Source organism: Vanessa cardui, chromosome 2, assembly GCF_905220365.1.
Source record: "Vanessa cardui chromosome 2, ilVanCard2.1, whole genome shotgun sequence".
Taxonomy (NCBI): domain Eukaryota; kingdom Metazoa; phylum Arthropoda; class Insecta; order Lepidoptera; family Nymphalidae; genus Vanessa; species Vanessa cardui.
In genome coordinates, this window is record NC_061124.1 from 11,742,953 (window position 1) to 11,769,717 (window position 26,765).

The 26,765-nt window shown below is 32.6% G+C and overlaps 3 protein-coding genes across 4 annotated transcripts; 1 reads left to right on the top strand and 2 right to left on the bottom strand.

Moving 5' to 3' along the window:
* Positions 1–519: 519 nt before the first annotated feature.
* On the bottom strand, positions 520–3,852 carry LOC124537544 (small G protein signaling modulator 3 homolog). The gene has a single exon (XM_047114421.1). The coding sequence runs from the start codon at positions 3,712–3,714 to the stop codon at positions 1,324–1,326; it is 2,391 nt and encodes a 796-aa protein (XP_046970377.1). The 5' UTR covers positions 3,715–3,852; the 3' UTR covers positions 520–1,323.
* A 535-nt stretch (positions 3,853–4,387) lies between these two features.
* On the top strand, positions 4,388–14,944 carry LOC124536664 (PHD finger protein 20). 2 transcript variants are annotated; one of them, XM_047113219.1, is made up of 17 exons: positions 4,596–4,617; positions 4,786–5,018; positions 5,408–5,812; positions 6,104–6,239; positions 6,826–7,070; positions 7,215–7,682; positions 7,758–7,996; positions 8,082–8,618; positions 8,993–9,087; positions 9,650–9,917; positions 10,397–10,502; positions 10,594–11,445; positions 11,916–12,067; positions 12,733–12,944; positions 13,524–13,864; positions 14,188–14,334; positions 14,634–14,944. In XM_047113219.1, exons 2-17 carry the CDS (start codon positions 4,787–4,789, stop codon positions 14,759–14,761), a joined length of 4,563 nt encoding a protein of 1,520 aa, XP_046969175.1. In that variant the 5' UTR covers positions 4,596–4,617; position 4,786; the 3' UTR covers positions 14,762–14,944. The 2 variants fall into 2 exon arrangements, with proteins under 2 accessions (XP_046969183.1, XP_046969175.1); XM_047113227.1 differs by lacking the exon at positions 4,786–5,018 and having other exon boundaries at positions 4,388–4,617.
* Positions 14,945–15,541: 597 nt separating this feature from the next.
* LOC124537346 (proteasome subunit beta type-6) lies at positions 15,542–17,075 on the bottom strand. The gene is made up of 4 exons (XM_047114176.1): positions 16,957–17,075; positions 16,569–16,834; positions 16,145–16,279; positions 15,542–15,861 (listed from the first exon to the last, which is right to left on the bottom strand). Exons 2-4 carry the CDS (start codon positions 16,828–16,830, stop codon positions 15,584–15,586), a joined length of 675 nt encoding a protein of 224 aa, XP_046970132.1. The 5' UTR covers positions 16,831–16,834; positions 16,957–17,075; the 3' UTR covers positions 15,542–15,583.
* Between the last annotated feature and the right edge of the window lie 9,690 nt (positions 17,076–26,765).

The following is a 26,765-nucleotide window of genomic DNA, read 5'->3' on the forward strand; positions in this document are numbered from 1 at the left end:
TGTGTATATAGTTGTGCTGTTGGCTCTACCTGCTTTTACAGCGTCACCGGGGGTTCGGGGCGAGTATTAGACTCAGACTTGAAGTTTGAGCCCTTTCGGACTCGAGAATGACGTTCGTCCAGAGGTTGTTTTCTATGAGATCGCACTTCGGCTCAGACCATGTTGAATACACCGGTTCTCGTCCGATTATCGAAATCAACTTATTTGACATTTATTGGCAATTCGCTTAAGTTCGTGGGGTTACATACATTTTTAAAGTTGTCTAACGGTGGTGAGAAAAAAAATCCAATAATTCAAATAGAAAAATAAATACAAATTCATCACAATTCATCTCATCGCCGAACCAAAGAGTACATAATTATAACCAGCTTTATTATGTTATATTTCATAACACATGTATAATATATCGCGCATCATAAAATTTCAAACTTATAACATTTTTTATGCCAAAAGTACCAGTTTAAAAATATTTTTATGTTAGTGCGATATATATTTTCTTATTATAAAAAAATTAGTAACACATTTTTGAAATAAATTATTTTATTCTGAAACAACATTCACAAAAAATCTAAGACTAAAGCATTTTACACCAAACCCCGGCGGCTGGGTGTCGGTAGCAATTTTGAAAAGGATCGTGTGACAATCAAGTTACAGCAATAATAAACTACCGAATAAAACTATTATAAATATTTCCTGACGGCGGTAAGGATTACTGGAACTATAATTAACTATAATAACGAGATATTGCCGACCATCTAGCCCAGTAAACGCGCCGGCGTATCGCCGGGTTTGGTGTATAGAAATCCTTGAAAAGAAGCTATATTTATGCGTGCAACTGGTAATATTTATATTTTACATATAAAGAATCAATGACATAATTTATTATCAGAAATAAATCAATATTTTTCTATTTACACTAAACAAAATATTAGGTGTCATTATGTCTATAAATATGTTCACTTTATAAATAGTTTATCTAGAAAATATATAAATCAAACAGCTAAATTATCACATAAGAAGGCAAAGAATTACATATACATTTAAAACTATTCGCTCATAAGAATAACAATATTATAGAAAACATCACAAGTACAGAATCTTTGGAATGTATAGTTAGTTCATTTCAATAGTATATGTACAAAGTATAAACAAGACTAGTGTTTATACAGATGGTGACTTATAACATTTTGTAGTTTTTATAAGTACAATTTATCCAGATCTAAAATGCAATATGAAAATATAATTTTCAAATATACAATTTAGCTTGCCTTAGTATTGTTTAAATTTTGTACAAATTTTAATAAAATGGACTAGGTTTATTTTTTACAGGTCCCAAGAAAATAAGTGATGTTTTACAAGCATATCTCTTACTCCCTCCTTTAATGGTTGATTTTGTGTATCTTTCTTCAGTGGAAGCTCCCAATCAGGATTTAAATTAAAGCCAAATTGAGAAAGAATTCTCAATTCACATTTAATTTGAACCCAACCTGGAGAATTAATAAAAGACCAAGGATGATACCACTTCTGGACGACATCAACACAAGAACAAAGTACTTCTAGCCATAAATGTAAAGCTTCTTCATTCAACCCCATACAAATTAGTGTACGTAGTTTAACATCCATTTGTGCATGAGCATTGTCATGGGAGAGATTTATAGCTTGTACACATCTGTATAACAACTCTTCTGGTGTGAGAACTTTACCATCTTCATCCAAACGATATGTTTTACATAAAACTAAACGACTATATACAGAATTGAAATCTTTCTCTACTTCCCTAGATGAAGCTTCCTCAATAAATAACCATGGATGACATGGTCCATCTAAAAAGCTTGGTTTCTTTATGCCATGCAATAATACTCTTTTAAATGCTGGTGCCAAAACACCCCTCACTAAATGAGCTGCTTTCTCTGTCACAGAGTCATCTCCAGCTCTGCTATATTTCACACCTTTTTCATCTAATAATTTGACAAATCTTGCAGGAAACCAGCCTCTTAAGCCATTTAATTCTCCAATCCAACAATGTTCATCCCTTGAACTGATAACTTCTATAACATCATTCTTTCTAAACCCTAATTCATCTCCATCTCTCCTTTCAAAATCTAGTAGAGCCTTAGCACGTCTTCTTTTACTTCTAGATACATTGACATATCTTTCTCTGTCTGCTGCATGACTTTGCATACTGTAGTCAGCAGTAAGTTGAACTTCTGAAGCCAGTTGTGGTTCAAGGGCAAGGAAATGTCGAGCAACTTGTAAAATTGCTTCTCTTAAATCAACTAGAATTTCAGTTTGTTTAACATTTTTTGAAACAGCATCCTCATTATTACTATCATCTCCAAAAAGTATAGTTTGAATAACTGATTTGTTTCTTTTAATTTGGCGACGTTGAAGTTGCTGCTTAGGGAGATTCGGTACTGCATTTGGGTTGCCAACCAATGCACCTTGATCAGCCATCAAATAGGCTAAATGCCTTCTACGATGTGTTTCAATTAAGGCTGGGCTAAGTGTTTCACCACACACTTCATCAATAGTTTTGATTAAGAGGTCTACATCGTCAATTTCTCCAGGAATATCAGATAAAGCATTAAAAATCTGAGCAGAGTTTGATATTTCCGTAAATCGGTTTTCCTTGATCTTTAACATAGCCAATGTTGCTTTAAATAGAACAATAGAGCCATCTAGGAAGAACAAATCCCATACTCTCAGTAATATTTTCATGTGTACTACATTAGCATACAACGTAAGAAACCAGTGCATTGTTATAAGAGAGAGTTCAATGTCATGGGCATTAAGAACTTGATCAATACCAGGTAAGTAAGTAGATATTAAGCTTCTTAGAACTTTTTGATCAGCTTGTATACCTATTAACGTTGATGAATAATAGGAAGCTGGTAAGAGATCCTCTACTGTGGTGCACATAATCCAGAATGCCTCCTCTTCTTCCATAAGCAACAGAAGGGAAGCAGCAATCATACCAGTTCCCTGACAATATCCAATATCAGGGTATAACCAAGCCAATGCTCTCAGGATACGACGAAGTCTCGGTACACCAGTGCTCGTCGGATGTGAAAAACAAACATTATTAGGTAAAATCTGGACCAAGTCTTTCTCAATTTGCTTACTGGTAACCAATCCATCATCACTGGACGCTCTAACTATTTCATGGTAAGTTATCTCTGTTGATGCTCGCTTTTTATTAGCACCACACAGATGCATCCACACTTGAGGACGTAGAGAGTGAGGTACTCCATCTTTAACCATTTTCTGCAATTTATCCGTCTTTTCTAATTTATTTTCACTCTCTGAGAAATTTATTTCTTTACTGTAAAATTCCCACTGCAAACGATGTTGGTCGTCTTCCACGAAAACATTAGCTAATAATTTGTTGGAGCTTTGTTCGGGACCGTCTTCTTCTTCAACACAGAACCCAAATTCATCGAATCTGTAATCGGGAAGTCCGCCTCCGTGACCTTCTGATTCTGGTTGTGCTAATTTTGCCATAATATCTTGAGGTACCATGCTGGGTGTCAAAGCGGAAAATGGTCCACCAGGAGCTGGTAATAATTCATCAGCGACATTCATCCCACGGATAGCATCGATTATGTCTTCAGGGTCGTCATCTGCTAAAGCTGCGCTGATTTTGCGTTCATGTTCTTCACGCCCCACATAGCCTACATGATCGCGTGAGCTAAATAGAGACTTAGCTAAATCCATTTTTTCTTATTGTAACTAACATTCATTAGACTAGAATCATTTGAGTAGTATTTGTATAAATTAAACACAAACACAAAACACTTTCTCTTTAAACGTCAATACGCGATACGTCAGCCTAGTTCTGAATCCTCAATAGATTTAGAACATTTTGATTATATAGTTATATAAATTAAATAATTAATTTACTAGAAGTATAAAATTAATACAAAAATTAAATATACCTAAACGTTTATTTTAATCATCCTTTATATCTCCAACTTGCAACATAATTTGAATATAATAAAGGCAGTGCTACTGATGCGCTTTAAATATACAATTTAATAATTATATAAAAGTTAGGTAGTTTATACATTGCTTTAAAAATGAGATAGCATATAAAAAATTAAAAATGAAATATTCAAAATTAAATTATCGTATAATTTTAAACTATATAGATTTATTATGAGACATATTCATTAAGTGTGGTCATATCTTAGTCTTGTTCAAGCCTGTTAAAAATACCTATTGCATTGTATTTTTTTCTTAAATACATATTAGAAAGCTACATTAACATTATTCAGGCAAGATGAATGCATGGATATGTTTAAATTTCTCGTATTTTATTAATATGCATACATAGAGTATTAAATAACCTTATGTTAAATTTTAATTATCTATGCTATTATTGGCATTTCGTTTTTTATTTAGTTGTCAAGTTTAATGTTTGGTATTGTGTTGTGTAAAACTGCAAAAATATTGATTAATAGAATAACTTTATCGTAGATTTACAAAAAATTGTAGTGTCTTACGAACTACAAAATATATAAGGTGGATAATGCTCTATTGACATGCATTGTTTAGTGAAGTTATCAAAAATGTTTTTTCAACAAGAACCATAATATAATTTAGGAGTTTCATATTTAAGTAAGTATTGCTTTTGTTAGAATGATATTTCTTTTAACTATACAAATATTTACGTCGTACATGTAAAATACTAATGATTACAAATAATATTATAGTCTAATAACGTTAATAACTTATATACTTGTGTCAATACTAGGTAACAGTTTGCTAACAATTTTTGTAAAATAGGATGGCTGTTAAAAAATGTTGTGTAGAAAACTGTAATTCTTCCTCAACAAGAAGAGAAGATATTGGTGTAACATATCACAAGTTTCCAAAAGATAAGATATTGCGTGAAACATGGGTATTAGTTACACGCTATTTGCACACAAACACAGCTCACTCTACCTATGTGTGCTCACGGCACTTTTGTAAAAGCGATTTTCAAATTTATCAGGACTCGAAATATGTTCTTAAGTCAGGTATTTACACACTGTAGATGTTTCTGTGTTAAATATTTTTTTCTTTTAATACTTATAGTTATTTTTATTTGACTTTGTTATGCACTTTTACATTATACTATTATACATTTTACTTTTTCTACACAATGTTTATTTTTCATAATAATTAATAGTTTTGGTGTACTGATTTTTTTTTGTAGTTAATTACTTGCTTTGTAGTTTCATAATCTACTCATTGGTTAAATTGCTTGAGTAGTAATGTCATACCATTATTTTTTGACTTCTATTAGAAATTATTTTAAAAAATGTAATCCTATTTGTCTATCTTTATGTATTGAATCTAGTAGATAGTGGATGTTTTCAATAAATCAAAACCAAGTAGATAATTTCATAGTAAATATTGATTGCAGATGCCGTTCCGTCAATATTTTCTTGGACCATGACAGACATTAAAACAGATACAAAAATGGAAACACCAAGCCCCACCAAAGATGTCGGTGAAAAGTTAAACTTATCAACTAGCAGTAAAGAATCTGAAGGTGAAAATGTGGAGGCTATAAAAAAGTATATAGAAGATCAAGAAAAAGAAATTAAGGAGAGAGAAAGTCAGAAAGACTTTGACAAAGCTCTAGAAAAGATAGAAGCAGCACAAAATGATGATATAATCAATCAAATGGAGGTGATAGAGCAAGGAGATCCTATTGTTATAGCTACTAGTGTTATGGATATGATTTTAAGTGAATCCGAAGCCAAAATTGCAAACAATAAAGATATTAAAACTCTTACGAAACATAGCTTAAGTCCTAAAGATAAAGGTAAATTAATAACTACTGTTTTTATATAAAAAACAAGCTTTGATTTTAACATTTATTTATTAAAATTCTCCTAATTTTTCTATTAACTAATATAACATAAAATATTATGAATGTAGAAGTAACTCTATTTGTTTGTTATGCTTTCACAGCTAAGTAACTAAATCATATTTTATATATACAATACATTTGGTTTACAGGTATCTTGAACCACAAAAAACTGACAACTAACCCGTCAAAATAGAAACATAATTCTTTTTTGTTTTAATTGTTTCAAATTGAATTTTCTTTCAGGTAGTAGTATGGCTTTATCAGTGGGTTCAAAGGTTGAAGTGAAGGATTTTGGTGATATCTGGTATGCAGCTGAGATATCTGAAGTTGATTATGATGAAATGGAAGTATTAGTGCACTATAGTACTGTGTCTACCAAGTTAGTAAACTTACAATAATATTTCTATATTCAAACTGTGTATATGAAAATTCAATATTGAAAAAAGCTAGAGCTTTGCTTATATGAAAATTAGTTATTTCGCAATATTTTGAAATTAACTACCTAACTAATATTACTAACTAATATTTTCTCTTTAATATATCTAAAAGTAGCATCATTGATACACGTGTGTTACTCCAATATTAAGAATATGGCTATAAGTATTTAATAAAGTAACTTATGATTTTTCACTAAAGATAGTTTACAAAATAAATTGGTGATCTTATGCAGACTGGTATAAAATTTAGTGATAATTAGTCTCACTAATTGATACTAAAGTTTCCTCAACCATGTTCGGAACTCCAATCCAGTTTAATATTACTTTTATTTAATGAATACCGCATGTAATGATATTATTTCAATTCAAGGTCAAATTAGTTTATTTATGTTTGCAACTGTAATTGGCAGACTAGTGATCTAATTAGATAAATTTACTTTTATATACTGGTTTATTTAATTTTACTGTTAAATAATCATTCATAAATTAGTTGTATTTGGTAACTTTAATGAGGAACTGTGTTTTCAGGCATGATGAATGGATAAATGTCAGTAGTCCCAGACTAAGGCCAATGACTACCAATACTTCACCAACTCCTTCCACATCTTCCGTTGTCCAAGATACAACACCTGCAGATGTTACGGAAACGTTTAAGGACGAAGCTAAACAAGAAGACAAAACGAAATTGGAATTTGTAGTGGGAGAAAGATGTTTGGCACGTTGGAGAGACAATCGAAGATTTGTTGCTACAATCTCTAATGATTTGGGAAATGGTAAAATATTTTATGATTCACACTTAATTAAAATTATTTCGCCTGAGCTATCAATCCTCAGAAATACATACACCATGAAAAGAGTTTTCTGATGGCATCTTTTTTTAAATGGTTTTTTGTTTATTTATTTTTTTGTATTAACAGGCCATTACGAGGTTATTTTTGATGATGGTTTTCAATGGAAGTGCAGTACATCAAGGTTGTATAAATTGAAGTCTTCTTCGGGAAGAGGAGGAAGTTCCGAGTGTCTTACTGTGGACACGTCGGTTTCCTCAGCAGCTTCAACTCCATCTCCGACTCTAGCTGGTGCCGGACCCACTGTTGCATCATCTCCAAGTGCTCAGACGACATTTCCTATTTTCCATACCCACCTTTTTGATCCCACCCGTGATTATTTAGGTTCGAAAAGTGAGCGACGAGAAATGAAAAGGAAATTAAATATTAAAGAAATTTTCAATATTGGTCAGAAGAAACAAAGGAAAAAACCTAAGATATCTGAAGATAAAGTCGATACTAAGATTGTAAGTGAGAAGAAACCTAAAGTTATAAAAAGTATAATTAAACCTAAACCCATAGATGAAGTTAAACTTGACGTCAAGATGGATATACCAGGTAAGACTTAGCTTTTTTGATTATAAATATTATTACCCGTTAGAAATATACTCACCTGAGTAATTTTATCTATAGATGCAGTTGCTTCCATCATAGGAACTGTTGCTAAAGAAGATGTTACAGAACCAATAGTCACTGATGAGAAAACTGAGACGGTTACAACACAATCTGAAGCGAAACCAGAAGATGTCAAAGAAGAGCAAGAAGTTAGAGTTGTTAAAGAGGATCCAGTTGATATTAGTACAGTAGGTAGTCAGTCAGATCTTTTAATACCCAGCGATTTAGGATTGGAGACTAATGAATATGTTGAACCGGTAAGTAGCTTGAAGAATTTAATTCTATATAATTATAATATATTGAAGTAGTCATAAATAAACTATGAATAATTATAAAATCTAGGTCATAGAAGTAGAAGTGAAATTGGAGAAATTCGAAAAACCGGATGACAGTAAACAAGAGGTTATCGAGAAAATGAAAGTCGTTATAAACAAACTAGAAGATGGTTTGCATCAATTGGAAAAAGCCGATTCGCCTAAACCGGTGGTAAAAATAGAACCGGCGATAGAAACGAAGCCAGTAAGCGAAGTTGATACAAAACCGGATACGGACAGAGAGAAGTCTAAGAAGCTATCAAAAATAAAGAAAAATAAGAAATTGAGATTGTTACAGGAGAAGAAGGTAAAAAAGCAGGTTGAGAAGGTGAAAAGCGAGCTGGAGGAGATGAAACGACAGGTCGAGGAAATGAGGAAACAGATGTTGTTGAAGACTGAGGAATTAGCGACGCCGACCAGGCCTCTTGAAATGCCGGAGAGCTTCTTGTTACCGGGTGAATGGTGTTGTAAGTGGATAAATGGTCAGCCAGTTGGTACCGTCAGTGAGATTGAAGCGGAGGTTAAGGATGCCAGTAAAATGCCATTACCGCGTAGGAGTGTGCAGGTAAAGAGCAGATTATTCGTTAAATTGAATTTTTACTTATATACTTGATACTATATAGACTTGATACTTATAATCTGTAGTTATTGGTAGAATACTTTATATTAAGTTTTAGTTTCAATGTGAGGTAATTTTCTTAGCCTTGCTTTCAGTTTATTTGTTAGCTTACAATTAAGTTGTTTAATCATAGTGTTTCATATTTATACTAAAAAAAACACCATTCATATTACATGTAAAATTAAGTTTATGGCTTGTGTACTATAGCTTCAGCTAGTTGTTTTATAAAAACGATTTACATAGTTTTTTTTTAATATTTCCATATTTTTTAATGAAATTTATACATATATACATTATATACCATTTATTTTTGTTTTCAGGTTGAAGATAAAAGATTACCACCAGGTTGGACGAAGCATATGGTACGACGAAGTCTGGGACAATCCGCTGGCAAATGGGATGTGGTTTTAGTTGGGTATGTTGCTTAGTTAACTTAGTATTACTTATTGTTCATAATTAGATGAATTAGTTAAAATACTCGGTGACATGGGATGTAGAAAGAGAAAGATGTTGAATAAAACAAATACACTCAATAAAGCTATTTTTGCTCTTAATTAACTAAGACAGGAAACTAGCGTTAGTGTTGATTTGAAAGTTTACAACAACAATAGCCTGTAAATTTTCCACTGCTGATTTAAGGCCTCCTCTCCAGTTGAGGAGAAGTTTCGGAACATATTCTACCAAGCTGTTCCAATGTGGCAGAATTTCTATGAAATTAGAGACATGCAGGTTTCCTCACGATGTTTTCTTTCACCACCGAGCGCGAGGTGAATTATAAACACAAATTAAGCACATGAATATTCAGCGGTGCTTGCCTGGGTTTGAAACCGCGATCATCGGTTAAGATGCACGCGTTTTAACTACTATGCCATCTCGGCTCGGCTGAGAGTTAATAGAAGTATAAATATTTCAAGAGACCTCTGCCGTATAGTGAGAAACCAGGCATAATAATAATTAAAGGTATATTTCTTTTTCAGACCCGATAATCGAAGATTTCACACAAAAACAGACATGCGGGCATTTTTAGAACACACATCGGATGAGTCACTGAAACCTTACGAATATGCATTGCTAGATTTCGGTGTGCATCTCAAGTTGTCTAGACGTATGGGGTGGGTCAGTAATACCGATGAAGGGCTGTTACCACCGACTGGTGTTAATACGCTGTCACCGTTGCTTAAGAGGAAAAAGATAAGCCATAAGAGAAAGGAGGAAAAGAAAGAGAGGAAACGGAAAAAGCAAAAGGTATAAAATATTTATTTTTATATAATATGGCTCGGCAAATGACTAATTCATTATCTGATGTTCATTAAGACCCTTCATTAATGTGCCTCAAATCTTGAGGACTATACGTTATGTCCTTTTGTGCATGTAGTTTCATTGGCGTACCCCCCCATCCCTTAAACCAAATCACAATAGTACTTAAATATTGCTGATTTTTGGTTGAATATATACCAGATTAAGTAGTTACAGCGTATATTTAATGTATGCTTTAAATTAAAACTACACAGAATCCAATAGAGGCTTTAAAGTTATACAGAACCCAATGCAAATAAATTATATAAGCTTCGTTCATAAACCAAAAGGTTTGCCAGAAAAAACCTATATATATTTTATATATATTATATATAATATACATTAAAAATTCCATTTTTAAGTCTGTTTAGAAGATAATTTTTAAAGAAATGTTTAACAATAATGCCATGCAATAAATTACTTTACAGATTTTTCCAGACGATGTGCCCAGTACCAGTAGTCAAGCATTGCTGGATTTATCAGAAGCAGCAACGGATGTTTCCTTCGAGAATCCTCCTCTAGAAGATGGTTATGGTAAGCACTTGACATTATAGGCTAAATTCGGATTGTTTCTATTGATATATTGAATTCTAATCTAACCTTTAACCAATTATGTATCTTACAGTATACGTTGGATCGTTGAAAGTCCAAATTATAGAAAACTTGCTCCGCTGTCCGGCCGAAGGTTGTTTCAAGAACTTCAGAAACAATACACTATTGCAAATGCATATAAAGCACTATCACAGGGAAATGAGGAAAATGTTGGGAGCAACGCCCAAAGTGTTAGATTTGGCGAGAGAGAGGACAAAACCTACAGATATAGGTATACCAAAACCCCGACATGAACCAGAATCGAAGATCATCAAAGTGAAACTACCAAGACTACCCAAGCGCATTGAAGAGGCAAAAGTTGAAATCAAACCTAAAAAGGAGGAAACGCCTGCTGAACTACACATCGATATACCAGTAGCGGCTCCTAGTAAGACAAACTCACCGGTACCAAGATCTCAAGATTCACCAAAACTACGTCAGGCATTAGTAAATAAACCAGTGAAAAGACCGAAAGTATTGCTGCCTGTTCGGAGGCCAGATCCTGAACCAGTTATAGAAAAGGAAGCAGAAGTACCAAGTATAGATTACGAGGAAAGTGTTATCGATACTACATTTGAAAGGCCAGTGGAATGTTTGGATTTTGAATCGGAAATATCAACCCATACGGTTACGAAGCCGTTTGATGATAACATACGAAAGAAGTTGGAGAACAAACGCAAATGTTTTTCAACGATATCTAGGAAACCGATGAGCGAAGAGGACGAGTGGTACGGCGGCAATTCTGATGTGGAGACCAGGTCGAGTTTCCCGGGTTCCGGGACGCCGGATTCGAAGACCATGGACAAAACGATAACTCAGCAAGCGGTATCGTCGGAGTCTAACAATGAAGATCAGAAGGAAACCAACATGTACATGTATACGGAAAGTGAGTAGCTTTTTATTATTACAAGCTTCAAATTGAAGCATTTATTTGTTGCGGAAACTTTGGTAGTTACTGTTCAGGCGTAAAAGTAAGTATGGCGGAAAAACTAACAAAGACAACACCGCAAATATTTCCTGATTTTAGAGATATAGAGAAATGTAATAATCAGTAACGAACGTAGTGATGTGATTTATCTGAAACTATAAATCAAATTCGCATAATGTAAACGGGACTTTTTTTTGAATATTATTAGTATGTTTAAAATTTAACTATTACGGATTATTTTGTTAGGTTTAGTAGAAATACTCTAACGACAAACAGTTTTAACCTTAATACGAAACAATCCTTTAGTCAGTCTTTTGACAATATAAGGTTTAGATGGAATGATTATATTCTAATTTATCGGTAAATATTCGGCCATATTGACAATGTAAACAGGACACGACTTAACAAATTCAATGTAATCAATTCAGGTGGTGAAAGAATAAAGATTGAGCACATGAAACGCGAAGAAATAATTAACTGTCACTGCGGCTTCCGTGAGGAGGACGGCCTGATGGTGCAGTGCGAGCTGTGTCTCTGCTGGCAACATGCGCTCTGCCACAACATACAGAAGGAATCTGAGGTACTAGTCATTTATATTCAATTTCCCATTGCTGGGATAAGGTCTCCTCTATCTTTGAGGAGAAGGTTTATATATTTATCGCATCCTCCGTACGTTCGGGCTCAGATCGCTCTACCTCCATTACTTAATTTTTAAAAATAAGACCGTTAACGGATTTTACAATATTTTATTTTTACGGAACAAATCGCTACCAAGAATGCAGTGTTGTCGTTTTGCAAAAGCGATTTCATTTTTCCAGTGTCAACTTCAAGAATTTATTAACTAGTAACATCAAGGCATAGTTCTTGATCGTATCGATGACGTTGCTCATTCTTCGACATATTCATATTCTACCACGCTGCTGCAATATGAGTTGGTGCCACACATGTGGCAGAATTTCATTGTAATTAGACAGCAGGTTTCCTCACGATGTTATACTTTACCGCCGAGCGTGATTAATTATAAACATAATTTGTGAAATGAATTTCCCTTCCTTCACTTGCCTAAAGAAGAAAGCAAATGTCATGAGGAAATCTGCCTGTCTCGGGTCTGATTTTGTCACGTGTAGCAATCACAACCAGCTCTAAACAGGAAAACAAGAAAGATGGCTTTTTCAATTCATTGGTATATTTTTTAATAATAGAAATATTTGATTACATTATACTTATGCCACTTTTTTTCTGTAGGTCCCTGAAAAGTACACATGCAGTATTTGCCTTAACCCACGGCGAGGTCGGCGTTCGAAAAGATTCCTCCACGACCAGGATCGCCTATACGAAGGACTGCTCCCAGGGGCAAAGCCCTGCGAGTCTCTTCGCAGATCACACGAGCTATCTGGCAATTTATTGCGGATCCAGGATGCCTTGCATGCTTTAAGAGTCAAATACTACGTTGCTACGTAAGTTTATACTAAACGTAAATATAGTATTTAATGTAAATTCACATTCAATAATTACAGTATTTGTAGAGAGAAAGAGAGAGTACATTAACATCGATGACTTTTATTTAACTTACATTAAAGTAGAAATTAATAAATTTATGTTACATCCCCAATCGCAATATGCTCGAAAATTGCTTAAACAGAATGAGACTTGAACCTCCTTAGCAACTATTTTGCGCTGATTTTTAATTGTTATGCCAAGATAAAAATACTTATTAACCTTTATAACAGTGACATCTCCAAGTAAGGCGGTTTTTTTGGCAAATCTTCAAAAGTGTCTTAAAATAATGATATATTTTAGACTAGTAACAAACAGTTTAATTGTGTTTTTTTTCGGCCCGGCCAAATGTTTTTGTCTTCTAATTTGTCTGGCGTTTTTTTAAACTTTTTATCCGAGTATAAATTGCCTTAAAAAGTTCAGCATGCCATTAGAACAGACATAATAAAATCTTGGCTATGTTGAGGAAAACATGGTCTGAAAATGAAAAATGACCAAATTTATATAAGTGTTAACATTTCTTCTTGCATCCTTTTCAGTAAAAAAGATCACCCTAAGTTATATCTGTGGGCCAAAGATTGGGAGAACACCGAAGTGACCTTCACTCAGGAGAGACTCAACTCGGACTACTCGGACCTCAACATCATGTTAAATAATATAGGCAAGGAGAATTTACCAGTGAAACCGGAGGAGGTCAAAGATGGTCATTTGGACATGAGGACGCCGATTATCGAAGACCCCGATCAAGATAGGTTTACTCAGAATACATCAAATTCATTGATGAATTTGACGACGGCTTTATCTAGTCCAAGTGGTGGACCCTCTCTGGATTTGCCGATAACTACATCGGAATTAGAAAGACTGGCAAAATCTGTCCAAGGTATAAATTTTGAAGAATTCTTGTTTTCCACCTGGTAATAAAAACCATGCAGGCACACAAAAATAAAAGATAAGTTTTCCAAAGGCACCGGCAATGTCTGTGGAGATATTACTTGTATGACCTTAAATAACATATATTACAAAATATTCTGGCCAAACCAACACATATATTGCACTGTGGTTTGGATGAAAATTAATGTTATGCAAGATTTATAAAAAAAAAATTAAAGTCATGCAAATAAGGTTTGCTATCTTCAACCAAATCGATTTGGTCATTGAACATGATCAATATATTGTATGTATAACGTATTTATTGTCCATTAGAACAAGAAGTGCCGAGAAATGTCATAGTACCCCAGCCGGAAGCTGCGATAGAGAACAGTGCGTGTCGCGAACGGTTGCTGCGTCACGTGCAGCGGTGCCAGGCGCTGATCGATGCGAGACTGGACTCCTTTGAAGCGCAGGTTGCTGGTATGTATTCATGAAGAATCAAATATTCGCTACAGAAATATAAAAAAATGTGCAATAATTTTTTCATTTGTCAATTTCATTTTAATAACATTTTAAAAATATTATTTATTACTGGCCGTACCTGCGGCCTTCTATGCCTTTGAATATAACAAAAAAAAAAATTGTAGCCTAAGTCACCTGCCAGTGAAAGTCCCGTTAAAATCGATCCAGCCATTCCATATATTAGCCGGAACAAACAGACTTTTTTGATATATGTACCGTGTATGAGTAAAAATAAAAAAATCATTTCTTTTTCACAGAGCTGGAGTCCCAAGATCCGTCATTTGAAGATGATGAAACAGCTGATTACTTCCCTCGAACTAAACAGACCATACAAATGCTCATGCGCGACCTTGACACAATGGAAGAACTTGGTATTATTACTTAATGTTTATCCTACGTTTATCAAATGTCTAGTCTTTTTCTGTAGCAAGTTCTATGAAATGTTTTGTTTGTAAAATTCAAATTAATAACAATATGAGGATTCATTATGATAGTGAGGGAGGTTCTTGTTATTTAAAGCTTCACAATCAAAATAACTGAATATTAAAATATATGTTATGACTTATAACAACTATCTTCTCTTTTATTTTTGTGTTTTATACCCAATAATATTCCTATCAGTTTCCCTTCTTATAAATTTAAATAAAGAAATACCAATATAATTATTACAGTGAATTTGTTAAGGTAAAAAATATACATATCTCTAGAAAATGGGGTTGAATTTATTTTTGTATATCCTTTTATTAATTACCATTGTATTAAAGTAGTTTTGAATATTTATTGGATCACTATTCAATATATTTGTACAATTTAAATTTATTTGCAACATTATATGCATGATACACAACACTATGAAACAGTTTGCCAATGTAATCCTAATCTAACACATAATATAACAAATACATAATTTAATAAAATGAAAAATGTGATATGACTTTCTACTCCAATTTGTGAGAAAAAAATAGGGTTTGCTTGACTTTATTTAGAGTTTTCATTTACTTTTTTCGTTTTTATTAAAAACTTCAATAAAATAACATGAAATAATAAATCTAATGATGAGATTTAACCCATATATATTTGTTTTAATGGAATGTCTTAATAAGTTTGTAATATACCTTTACATAAATACATTTGCAATGGTAGCATTAAAAATAAAACCCATGACTGTTTATGCAAATTTTATAATACCTTAAATTTTAAAATACATTCATCCTTCATAAAATTTGGGCAACTGGTCACCGAGGATAACTGATCTCTCTACTCCAGCCTCAGATATAACACCAAGTCTCACAACACCTCCGGAAGATCCATCACGGAGCATGGCCAATGTTAGGGTGTTGGTGACAAACTTCTTAGCTTCCTCCTTGCTCATTTTAGGCTTGAAGTTGGCATCAACATAACCATAGACATAAGAAGATCCAGATCCTCCAATAGAAACAGCTTGTCTTTGAACCATACCACCGATTGGCACTGAGTAGATTTGTCCTAAAAGAAATTGTAAATGAAAAAAATACTCATGGGTAATAGTTATACAAAATATATATAGTGATAAAATAAGAAAGCATAAAGAGTTACACAACTTGTTTTTTTAATTGAATTTATTCAACTACAAATGGACTCATTGTAATTGAATAAATTCAATTACAATGAGAATTGTTGTTGTTGTTTAATTTGTGGGAAACTAATGTATATTATCTAATCTAGTCAAATTTTAACTTTAAGTATTGAAATACATTTATTGTGTAACTGAATGTTACAATAATATTACCTCCTCTCTTCTTATCCCAGCCAGCGACGAGGATTCCAGCAACAAGAGAATCACGATAATTGTAGCATAGTTCTCGGAAAATTGCCGCTGCAGTCTGCACTAATGGCTGCTCTCCTAATTCCATCTTGTGAAAATCTAGAACAAAGGATAGATTAAAGCTTCCAAACATGACAGTAACAAGAACATTTTGGCTATGACATATCATTCGTAATATGAAAATAGTTCCAGATTATTGTGTAAAGAAAATAGGTAGCTTACCCCACCATACTACTACTACTAAGGAATATACTTATAGATATATGTGGTTATTAAAACCATATATGATAATACAATAGGAACTACATTTCATATATTAACAATAAAAGAAGTTTATGAAGTACCCTGAAGTTTGAAATGATTCTTTATATTTTCTCCAAATACTTACTCAAATGATAGGTGACAATGTCAGCAATAGCCTGAGTATCAGCAGCAGAACCAGAGCGACAACAGTAGATATGATCGGTGATTCGAGTAAGTTTATCGGTTACTCTATTAGCGATGTACGCGCCGGTAGTAGTTCTAGAGTCAGCGCCAATGACTACACCACCATCGTATTCACAGGCCATTATAGACGTTCCTGTGCTGTGGGGAGCGTTCATCCAACTCATGTTGGGGTCCGAGTATGTATCAACAACTGATGCTGCCATTTTTCTGTAATTTGTAAATTGTAAAATTATTTCTTTGTGGAAATGACAAAACTAGTTCAACTATATCTTATTGATAGCCATATTATTAGTAATTTATATATCGTTTTATATATATGAGGTACTTACTAATATATTGTATTACTTGCAAACAAAATAAGAATTAACAATTTCTGAAAGTCACGATTCGGTTGCGGTAAACGCTATTATTAATTGTCAATGTCAGTTAGTGGAATGTCAAATGTCAGTGATAAAAATACAGATTGTTAAAATCCTACTTTGCACAATAAAAAGGATTTTTACAAAGAAAAATAAATTCCAAAAACTCAATTTATCAAAAAATAATAAATTTAAAGATATATAAGTTTACCTTGCAGATTTAATATGAACTCAATTTTTACTATAATTTATTTTTTGGAAACCATTTTTCTCTAGGTTCTTATAGATGGCGTTGTAAATATTATATTTCATAGCAATGAAACAATATGTAATGTAATCATTTATGAAAAGCATAAAAACGCAATTTAGCACTCTATTTAGTTTGTAATGGTTAATGGATTGTCTATTCTGTCAATGTCTTAACAAAACACACTTTTGTTTTAACTGCCCCCACTAGGGATTTATTCCCATGGTTCTAGGAGTCAGGATCTTCTACTTACTTATTCAGCCTCAACAACTATCTGATAGTGTCTAGGCCATGGAAACATGAAATACTAACTACTAAGTTACTAACTACTTTTGTAAGGCTTTTATATATTATACTGGCATATATGTAATATTTTGTTTAGTCTTTCCGTCGCAATTGCGATTAATGTGTATCAATACTTCACTTTTGTCTACCCATAAAAACGTAATACGTTTTTATGTAATTGTATATCGTAAATAAAAAAATATAACCGTAATTATTTGTCTGGTCTGATACCATGGTTGATGATCTAGTGCAAGATGTACAAATAAAATCAAATTATGCTAAATCCGGTTTTGCTCCGCACGGGTGCATTACTGATCCTAATAATAATTTAGAATGTTTTCATATACAACATACATAGCTTTAGCTCATTAGCCAATACAAACCGTTATTTAGAAATATGTAACACATTCAAATATATTCATTTAAATTACTTGCTGTGAAGAACAATATTGATCTATATTAAATCAAAATGCATTTAACGTACTTAATTAAAAAAGTATTGATCATGTATTATTTTAAATTACAAATCATTTTTCGTAAGAAGTAAAGGATAAAAAGTGGTTAGTGTGCGCTATCCATAGGAGATGGACATATACCATCCCAGAGTTTTTTGTAGACCTTTTTAATGTGTACAATACTCTAGTAAATTAATTTGATCTATTTCGTAGGCTTCAGCTAGCGTTTTCAGTGTAAGCGCAAAAAATGTGTTTATTTACGACATACACAGACGAAACTAATTAATATTAAAAGGTAAGGACGCTTTCTCGTTAGGTTTTGTGACTTCGTTCTTACGATTATCATCTATATTTTTTATGGTTTATTGCATTAATGTTGAAAGAATATGTCATAAAAATTGTCCTCGATGTATAGCTTGTAAATGGATTTTTTTAAGACGAATGCCAAAGGCAGGTTCAGCTTTAAGTAACCACCTAAGCGTACCCTATGTATATCTAATGTATTTTTGATGAACCGGAGTATTATAATAATGCTAAGTATCTTAAAAGAAGCAGTTTGCTTTTTAAAATAAGTCTCCAAAGCAACATTTTCGGCATTAGATATAGTTAAAGTTTGAGCCCGTTCTTTATAGTTAGTTTAGTGTAAAGTATTTTCAAAATGTGTTCCTAAAGTTTTTATAATCAATATACGACAAAGTTCTTAATACACCAGCTGTTTGCAAAAATATTTAACAATTACATCCAAAACAGTACAGTACGAATACCCACCCATTAATTTTGGCGAATGCTTTACAAATATAAAATAAATTGCAATTCATTGTAGCGTGGGTGTTCTCCACTCATTAGTACTCTTGTCCCACTAAAAATGAATTAAAAAAAAACTTCAATTCAGCACGCACCGTTTTGTACGTCATCCCAAAATCGTTGTTTATTTAAACTGTATAAAAGACTTTTCGGTTTGAATGAGCAAAGGTATTTGATAAATCGTTTTTTTATTCGACATTTTTATTCAAAAGGAATATCGAATTGATATTTATTCATGAAGTTTTCGATTCGCCACCGTCGTTCAAAACGATAGGACACGAGCGTCTTAGAAATGATTTTTTGATGTAGATTTTAGATCAATCTTGATATTTGTACCTATTATTGTATAAAAATAAAATATCCACTTTTTTGCTCGAATATTATATTAAAAACTATTTCTGTCTTTCCCGTTTTAACGTCAGTTTATTGTTATGTTATTTTCGGAATTAATAGTATCTGAAATAATCTAAACAGGCGCCAATACAGTAAATATTTGTAAATTACTATCGTTATTTATGTTAAACAAATGATATAGCCATATATTTGTAATTGGTCCAATTTTACCTATAACTGATAAGAATATAAACAAAGCGCAATTTCACTGATACGTTTATATTTTTTCCACTTATTCTCGTCTAAAATGATTATAGCGGGAAAGAGTTGATAGCTGACATTTAAAATACAATTTAGTGTAACTATATTATCTTAAAACGATGACATCTGTGGTCTGTGTCTCTAAAACACAACGTTTTTTTGTAAGAATACAAAACAGTAATAATCACAAAAGTTTATATTTGTGAATCGTGATAAGTAATTATATCGAATCCATGGTTCGAAGTAAGAAAAAAGTGTAAGTAAAAGGCGATTCTCTTAAGAAGTAAGTTTGGAACTTATTCAATCTCGCCGCTGCAGTGCGGTTTTGTGGACAGAGTAGAATTTCACCCTTGCTTCCTTATAATTTTTACCTACCTTTATCATTAAATATGAGTTTAATTATTGATAAAAATCAAACACTTAACAGATCTATCATACTTCGTTGAGATGAGGTGTTCTATCAACATTTCGATTTTACGAGATTTTTAGATATTTTTGACATTTGGACATTTGACATATAGAGTATCAAAACTGTTCAAACTCCACAGTTTCAGGAGCAATAAGTAGGCGTATTATTATGCCGTACCCCGACCTATGGAAGTAGCTGTCAATCGCACTTGAATAATGACGCGTGCGGTGGAGACATTTTGTTATTTATTTATTTTATTTTATAGCGACTCCCCCGCTATCGAGACAATGGCCAGATGTTGATATTTTTTCTATATTACAATGTATTTTAAGTTGCGATGATCCCGCTTTGTGATCGAGATGTGGCAGTTTCCGTTGAACCGTCAATGGTTGTCCGTTCTATTGGTATCTGGTTAACGGCTGACATGTCATTCGGTTATTTCTACTGGATGATTCAATGAGAGCGATAACGCCACCGAATTTAACACCAATGTTATTAGGATGTGGAGACAATAATTATTAAAAAAACATAGTTCAACTAAGCACAAATACTCGTGAACCACAAGTCGGATTATTAGTCGGATACGGAGAAGAATCAGTTATTTTTTCATTTCTAGTTTAATAAAATCTGCAGGAAACTCTATGAGTACTTAGGTATTTTGATATTATGTCAATAACTAAATTACTAATTAAAATTACATACCTACAGTATAGCTTAAAATCGATTCGAAAATAACCCGTAACAGTAAAGGGATAAAAAATAGTTATTGTGGGTTAGAGATAAACGCATACTATCGTAAGCTTTTTTGGTGACCTTTGTGAGATGCACACAATACTGTACTATTATATTATTATGATCAATCTCGTAAGGTTCATCCAGCGTTTGCAATGTAATGACATCACTTTAGAAACCTCTGAAATTATCAGTGTATTGACTTGAATCAATCTATCTATTAAAAAAACCGCATCAAAATCCGCTGTGTAATTTTAAAGATCTAAGCATACTTAGGAACAGACAGTGGTAAGCAACTTTGTTTTATATTATTTTATTAAAAAAATAAGATTAAATGAATATATTTCCACATTGAATTATACATTATCCAGAAATGATATTTACTTCGTAATTTCGAACTAGTGTTATACTCAAGTTCAGCTTGCAATAAAATCTTATTATGGTATCGTGTAGATTAATATTTTATCCACGATCATATTTAAAAGAAATCACTTGAGTATTTCATAGGCTTCGTAATAAATAGAACGCGCTTACCGGCGTATTTTCAGTTTCCAAAAGCTTCAAAGAATCCCTATGCGTACGCTCAGAAGTTACGTACGAAAGTATTTCATATAATGGCCACTAGTTATCAATAAATTCCTCGAAAAGACCGACCTACGCGTTAATTCATAATACGAATCCAATGTTTTTTGCTTCTTCCTCGTGCCAACAAAGGTACTTCCCATTATATAAATTTGATACGATATTTTATAGCGGCATTGTAAGCACGCGCCGGAGCTCGCGCGTACATTTTGTTCCTTTTTTTTTTAAGATCGTTGGCTCCCCCTACGGAGGCTGCGAGGTGGGGCGGTGGCAAGGGACCGCAGGGGGACGGCCCCTAAAAAGTTATGTATTTTTTCTCCTCTTTTTTCCCATCGACGTGATGAAACGGCGAGCGATATTGATCCAGCCTGCGTTTGCTCGCTCATTTTATCGTTCATAGATTTTGTCATCTTTTACTTGAGCTTCAGATTTAAGCTAACCAACTATTACTATGTTACTATACTATTTGTACCACACAAATTGTATTGTAACATACAGTACCTACAGTAACAAGTAATATTGAAATGTAATTTATTTGAATATACATATATCTAAGAATACTGTTATAATTTAACGTTAAATCAATAAAGCGATACTATTTCTATCTAATTGAATGCATTTCGCAGAATATCCCGCTAAAATATAGTAACTTATTCAAATGAAACTATTTGTTTTAACTCAATATGATAGAAGCAAGAAGAAGCAGAATAATAACAAAAATTATTCCGAAAATCATTTAATTGGAGACGAAATTAGATGTTTATTACATAATTAAATGTAGATTTTAGTTTCCAATAAGTCGCGAGTTGTAGCTAGTAATACTTAATATAAAAAAAAAATTATAATAGTATCATTCAGTGTTACTATTTTAGAGAATGCGGTAGTACATTTACCTTGGGCACTTATAAATAGCAAAATGTATGGTTTAGTACAAAAACCTGCGTGTAATCTCTGAAGGTATGGCATCGTCTGTATTTTCATGCATTTATTGCAACATTTAAAAAAAAAACCTCGAACCGTTCGAAACAAGATTTTTGCGCGTGTATGAACGAATAAAAAAAAACAATTAAATCATTTTTTATTAAAACAGGTTAACGTTTCAAATTACTAATTTAAATATAATTGATGTCTAATTAATTATGTTTTAAAGTTTTATGAAACATAATTACTAATTTTAGGTTACACGTGAATTTTTTACGCGTGTAATTCGAATTCTGTATTTGCTGTGCTTATCAACTGAGGAATAGATTAATATAAAAATTATAATAGAGCTAATATTGCTTGTGTATTTTAATTGGTATATTTTTAAATAAAGAATAAGTTCCATTTTACGTAGTTTGATTAAGTCGTTGGATATTTGTTCTAGACATTTTTTTTTCCTTTTTTTCATACGCAGGTGTGTGGACGTGCGTCCATCCCTTTATGTTATGTATGGGACAAGCTGCTTCGTGGATACTATGGAGTGGGCACCCATCACGCACATTGTGAACTTATACAGTGTGATTTAAAATATAAATTGATACAATGAATCTGATTTTTATACTTTACGACATCTAAAATATCAATGATAATATAAAATTATATGTATGTATTTAGTTTTAGTTTTAGCTATAAGAAAATTAATATATTAACTCTATGTTATCTCTTAAATATTACCTACTTATATCTGAAATAACTAAAAAACACATATTAATATACTAAAAATAAAAGAATACATTGAAATATTTTAAAATTTTGAGTTTTTTGTAACGGTCAAATGAATAAACTCGAAGGACATATGGACTAATTATTTATATTAAATTTAAAAATTATCAAAACAGTAAATGAGTAAAATATAAAGATATAAGAAAGACTGATCCCAATACGTTTACAACGAAAAAAGATACTATAAAATACAATTTTTGACTTAACGAACATCCTGTAGTTTCATACATAAAAATATCCACGATAAATAGGCGATTTAGTGCTTTTTTTCACGGACCAGCGTCGGCCGGCATTCACGAACTCAATACGAAGTACTTTGGGGTCACTTTTTGAAGATTATTCCGTATTGTTAAACGGAGTCGAAAAATCCTTACAAAGACCTTAAGCCCTGTTGACTGACCGACGGCTCTTTGTAAAAAATAACGCTGGCTACATTACACGTCTTGATTTTAGTTTGATGTTCCGTACAGCAAATGAAACGCACGTCATATCGTAAAACGAGATCTTGATACGCATCTTAGTAATGAAGATGTCTTTATTGATCTTATCGAATGCTTTTTGAAATCGATTCAATTGTGCTTAAAATTGCGTTAAATGGCACGCGTCTGCGATGCTTTAGGATATTATCTATGCATATAATAAAGTTGGGGTGTCTGTTTGTAATATCAAAACAGCTCTTTTTTACTCAATGCGTATGTATTTATACACGGTACATACCAAAATAACATTTTTTTACAATTTTTGTCGGTCTATCTGTCTGATTGTTCCGGCTAAATACTGCCGGACCGATTTTGACGGGACTCTCACTGGCAGATAACTTATATAATAGGGTCTAACTTAGGCTACAACATTTTTTTCTTTGTTAAATGCAATCGCGTACAATGTCGCTGGCACAGCTAGTTATTTATAAAAATGTATTTATTTTTAACATGTCGTTTTCGATTTCAGTTAATCTCTGGTGGAGTAAGTCATAATTTCATTAATTATTTAATTTTTAGTAGCATTTTTATATATGACAATGATTCTCTTATAACAATGGCGCAAGGTCAACTACTCCGACAATATATTATGTACTTTACAGTTCATTATTTACAGGATAAAGTTAAACATTTACAGTCTGAGTGTTGAATTTTTTATAATTAAGGTTAACCTATATTAATAAATATTATAACACCTCGCCTCGTTGCCTCCACTGGTGACAGGAGGGCTGGTTCGTTTTTTGCCCAGAGGATCGGAATTGCGATTCAACGGGGAAATGCTGCTAGCATTCTTGCCACCATTCCACGCGGTCAAGATTTATACAGTAACTAGTTTTAGTTCATTTTTAAGCATTTAATGTTATTAATTCTTATGTTAATAAATTAATTTATGATAAATAGGGAGATATTACAATGTCTAATTTATAATTCCATTACATCAATATACGCACAACTTGTATAGAAAGGTGCAGAGCGTTTTGGAGGTGATACATATAGTATATATATAATACATTGTTACATAATACAATATCCACAGACAGTTTTAATATGTAATTATTTTAAAACACATAATTGAATTAAGGAGAGTATTTTTTATGGTATAGGTTGGCGGACGAGCATATGGACCACCTGGTGATAAGTGGTCACCATCACCCATAGACAATGACGCTGTAAGAAATATTAACTATTCCTTACATTACCAATGTGCCACCAACCTTGGGCCCTACCTCCGAGTTAAAGAGTATGCGATATATGTAATTAAATATATAAATATCAAATGTCACATTATAGAATATTTCATTTTACGTATATAAAGTAAAACCTCAAATTTCAAATATTTAACAAAAGTTATTTCTTATATTCACCAATTATATTATAAAAGAAACATATTTGATATTCTAAATTAATTTGTAATTTGTACAATTCAAGGGGTATAAATGTATATATATCTTTTCGATTGAAGAACACGCGTATATATGTTTTGTTCTCTTTTTTCTTGCTGGATAAATTAAATTCTCGTGAAAAAGTCAGCTTATTGATGAAATGGCTTTTATAATTAATTATATACATCTTATTTATTTGGTTTTATATGAAAGTGAGTTTTGTTTTCTTCTTTCTAATGTCAAATTTCTTTTGTCAGAAAAAGATAAATCATTTGGCTTTTATGTAGCCCGCTATATGACGTATATAGTAAAGCTGAGCTTGTTGAACTGACAAGAGGTATTAACACATTTAATTCGTTATAGAGTACTGTATAGAGAAGATAGGTATATTACATTGAAAAATAGTACTGGAAAGATTTGTTTAGGTAATTTTAAGATGAATTGTTACGGAAGAAATAATTACATAGTATAAAATAGAGTCGCTTTCCCTGTCCCTATATCCCTTTGTATGCTTAAATCTTTAAAACTACGCAACGGATTTTGTTGCGTTTTTTTTAATAGATAGAGTGATTCGAGAGGAAGGTTTTTGTATATAATTGCCAATATAGTAAAGAAACACTGATAATTTTAGAATTTTTTAATGTGATGCTGTAAATAAACAAATTCTGTAGCATGTTTAGTGTAAGTATTGCACCCGTGCGAGGCTAGGGCGGGTTGCTAGTTATTTATAAGAATTGTTATTCTATTTTTTACGACGTAGGACCGAAGGCATTGTAACTTACGTTATCGTAACCGAAATCTTGGTCTGTTTGAATATAAAAAAAAAGTATAAGTACATGAGGTCACGTCCATACACTATTTCTAGGACATTTAAGATGTACACATGCTAACTGAACCTGCGACTTGGACGAACATAAGCGTCCAAGCTCCGTTTTTACGAAATCCACCCCTAAGAAGGTGATCCTTAGGAGTGGATTTCGTAAAACTCGTTCTTTGCCGATATATACATCCTATAACGAAGCTGCTAAATTCAAGTCTGTTGGTGTCATAGTTTCTGAGGTCTAGTAGAGTGGAGATGGCCTAGTGGTTAGAACACGTGCATCTTAACCGATGATTGCGAGTTCGAACCCAGGCAAGCACCGCTGATTCATGTGCTTAATTTGTCTTTATTATTCATCTCGTGCTCAGCGGTGAAGGAAAACATCGTGAGGAAACCTGCATGTGACAAATTTCATAGAAATTCTGCCACATGAGTATTCCACTAACCCGCATTGGAACAGCGTGGTGGAATATGTTCCAAACCTTCTCCTCAAAGGGAGAGGAGGCCTTTAGCCCAGCAGTGGGAATTTACAGGCTGTTGTTGTAGTTGTTGTTGTATACATGTATAGATTTCTTACCGACCCTTTCAAAATAGCGAATGTGCTTAATGATTAAACGATCCCCACTTTGCTCAAGTGTTTAGTTACCTGAATTTACTTCCCACCCTATTACTATAACTAATAATTATGTAATAATCACTTTTTACACGCTTATTTAAATAAAAAAGTGTACAAAAAAGGCCCCACTGGGTTTATAACGCGGCGATAATTTTGGCCTCTTTTTACGAGGGGGACTTTTTATGGTATGGTTGGCAGAACAATACTTCTGAGTTTTTTTAAAGTCAAGTCATATTACTAATTTTATTGATGATAAAAAATGTATGCTAAGTTCAACCAACCTGCTTTTTACGTTTTATTTTTAAATACGTGTTAAATTACTAGTCAAATAGGTGATTAAGTTTGTTGATAAAACATAAAACCTAAATGTACCTTTTGAAATTAAAACTGGTAATTATTTGATTAATACAGATAATCACATGTACGTAATACGTGTGTACAAAGAACAAAAAAATCTAAAATGTATGAAATTAAATTGTAATTAACCAAAAAATTTTGTTAAAAAATATCAATCATGACCCTATCCATATATAACCTTAAAAATCAAAATAAGGATTACTAAACATCAAATTGAATCATGCGTAACGCGTGCGTCACAAAAAGTCACGTAAAAAACCGTCAAGTAGTGTTGTAATATTAGGGAGAGAGCTTAAAAACGCTAAACAATTAG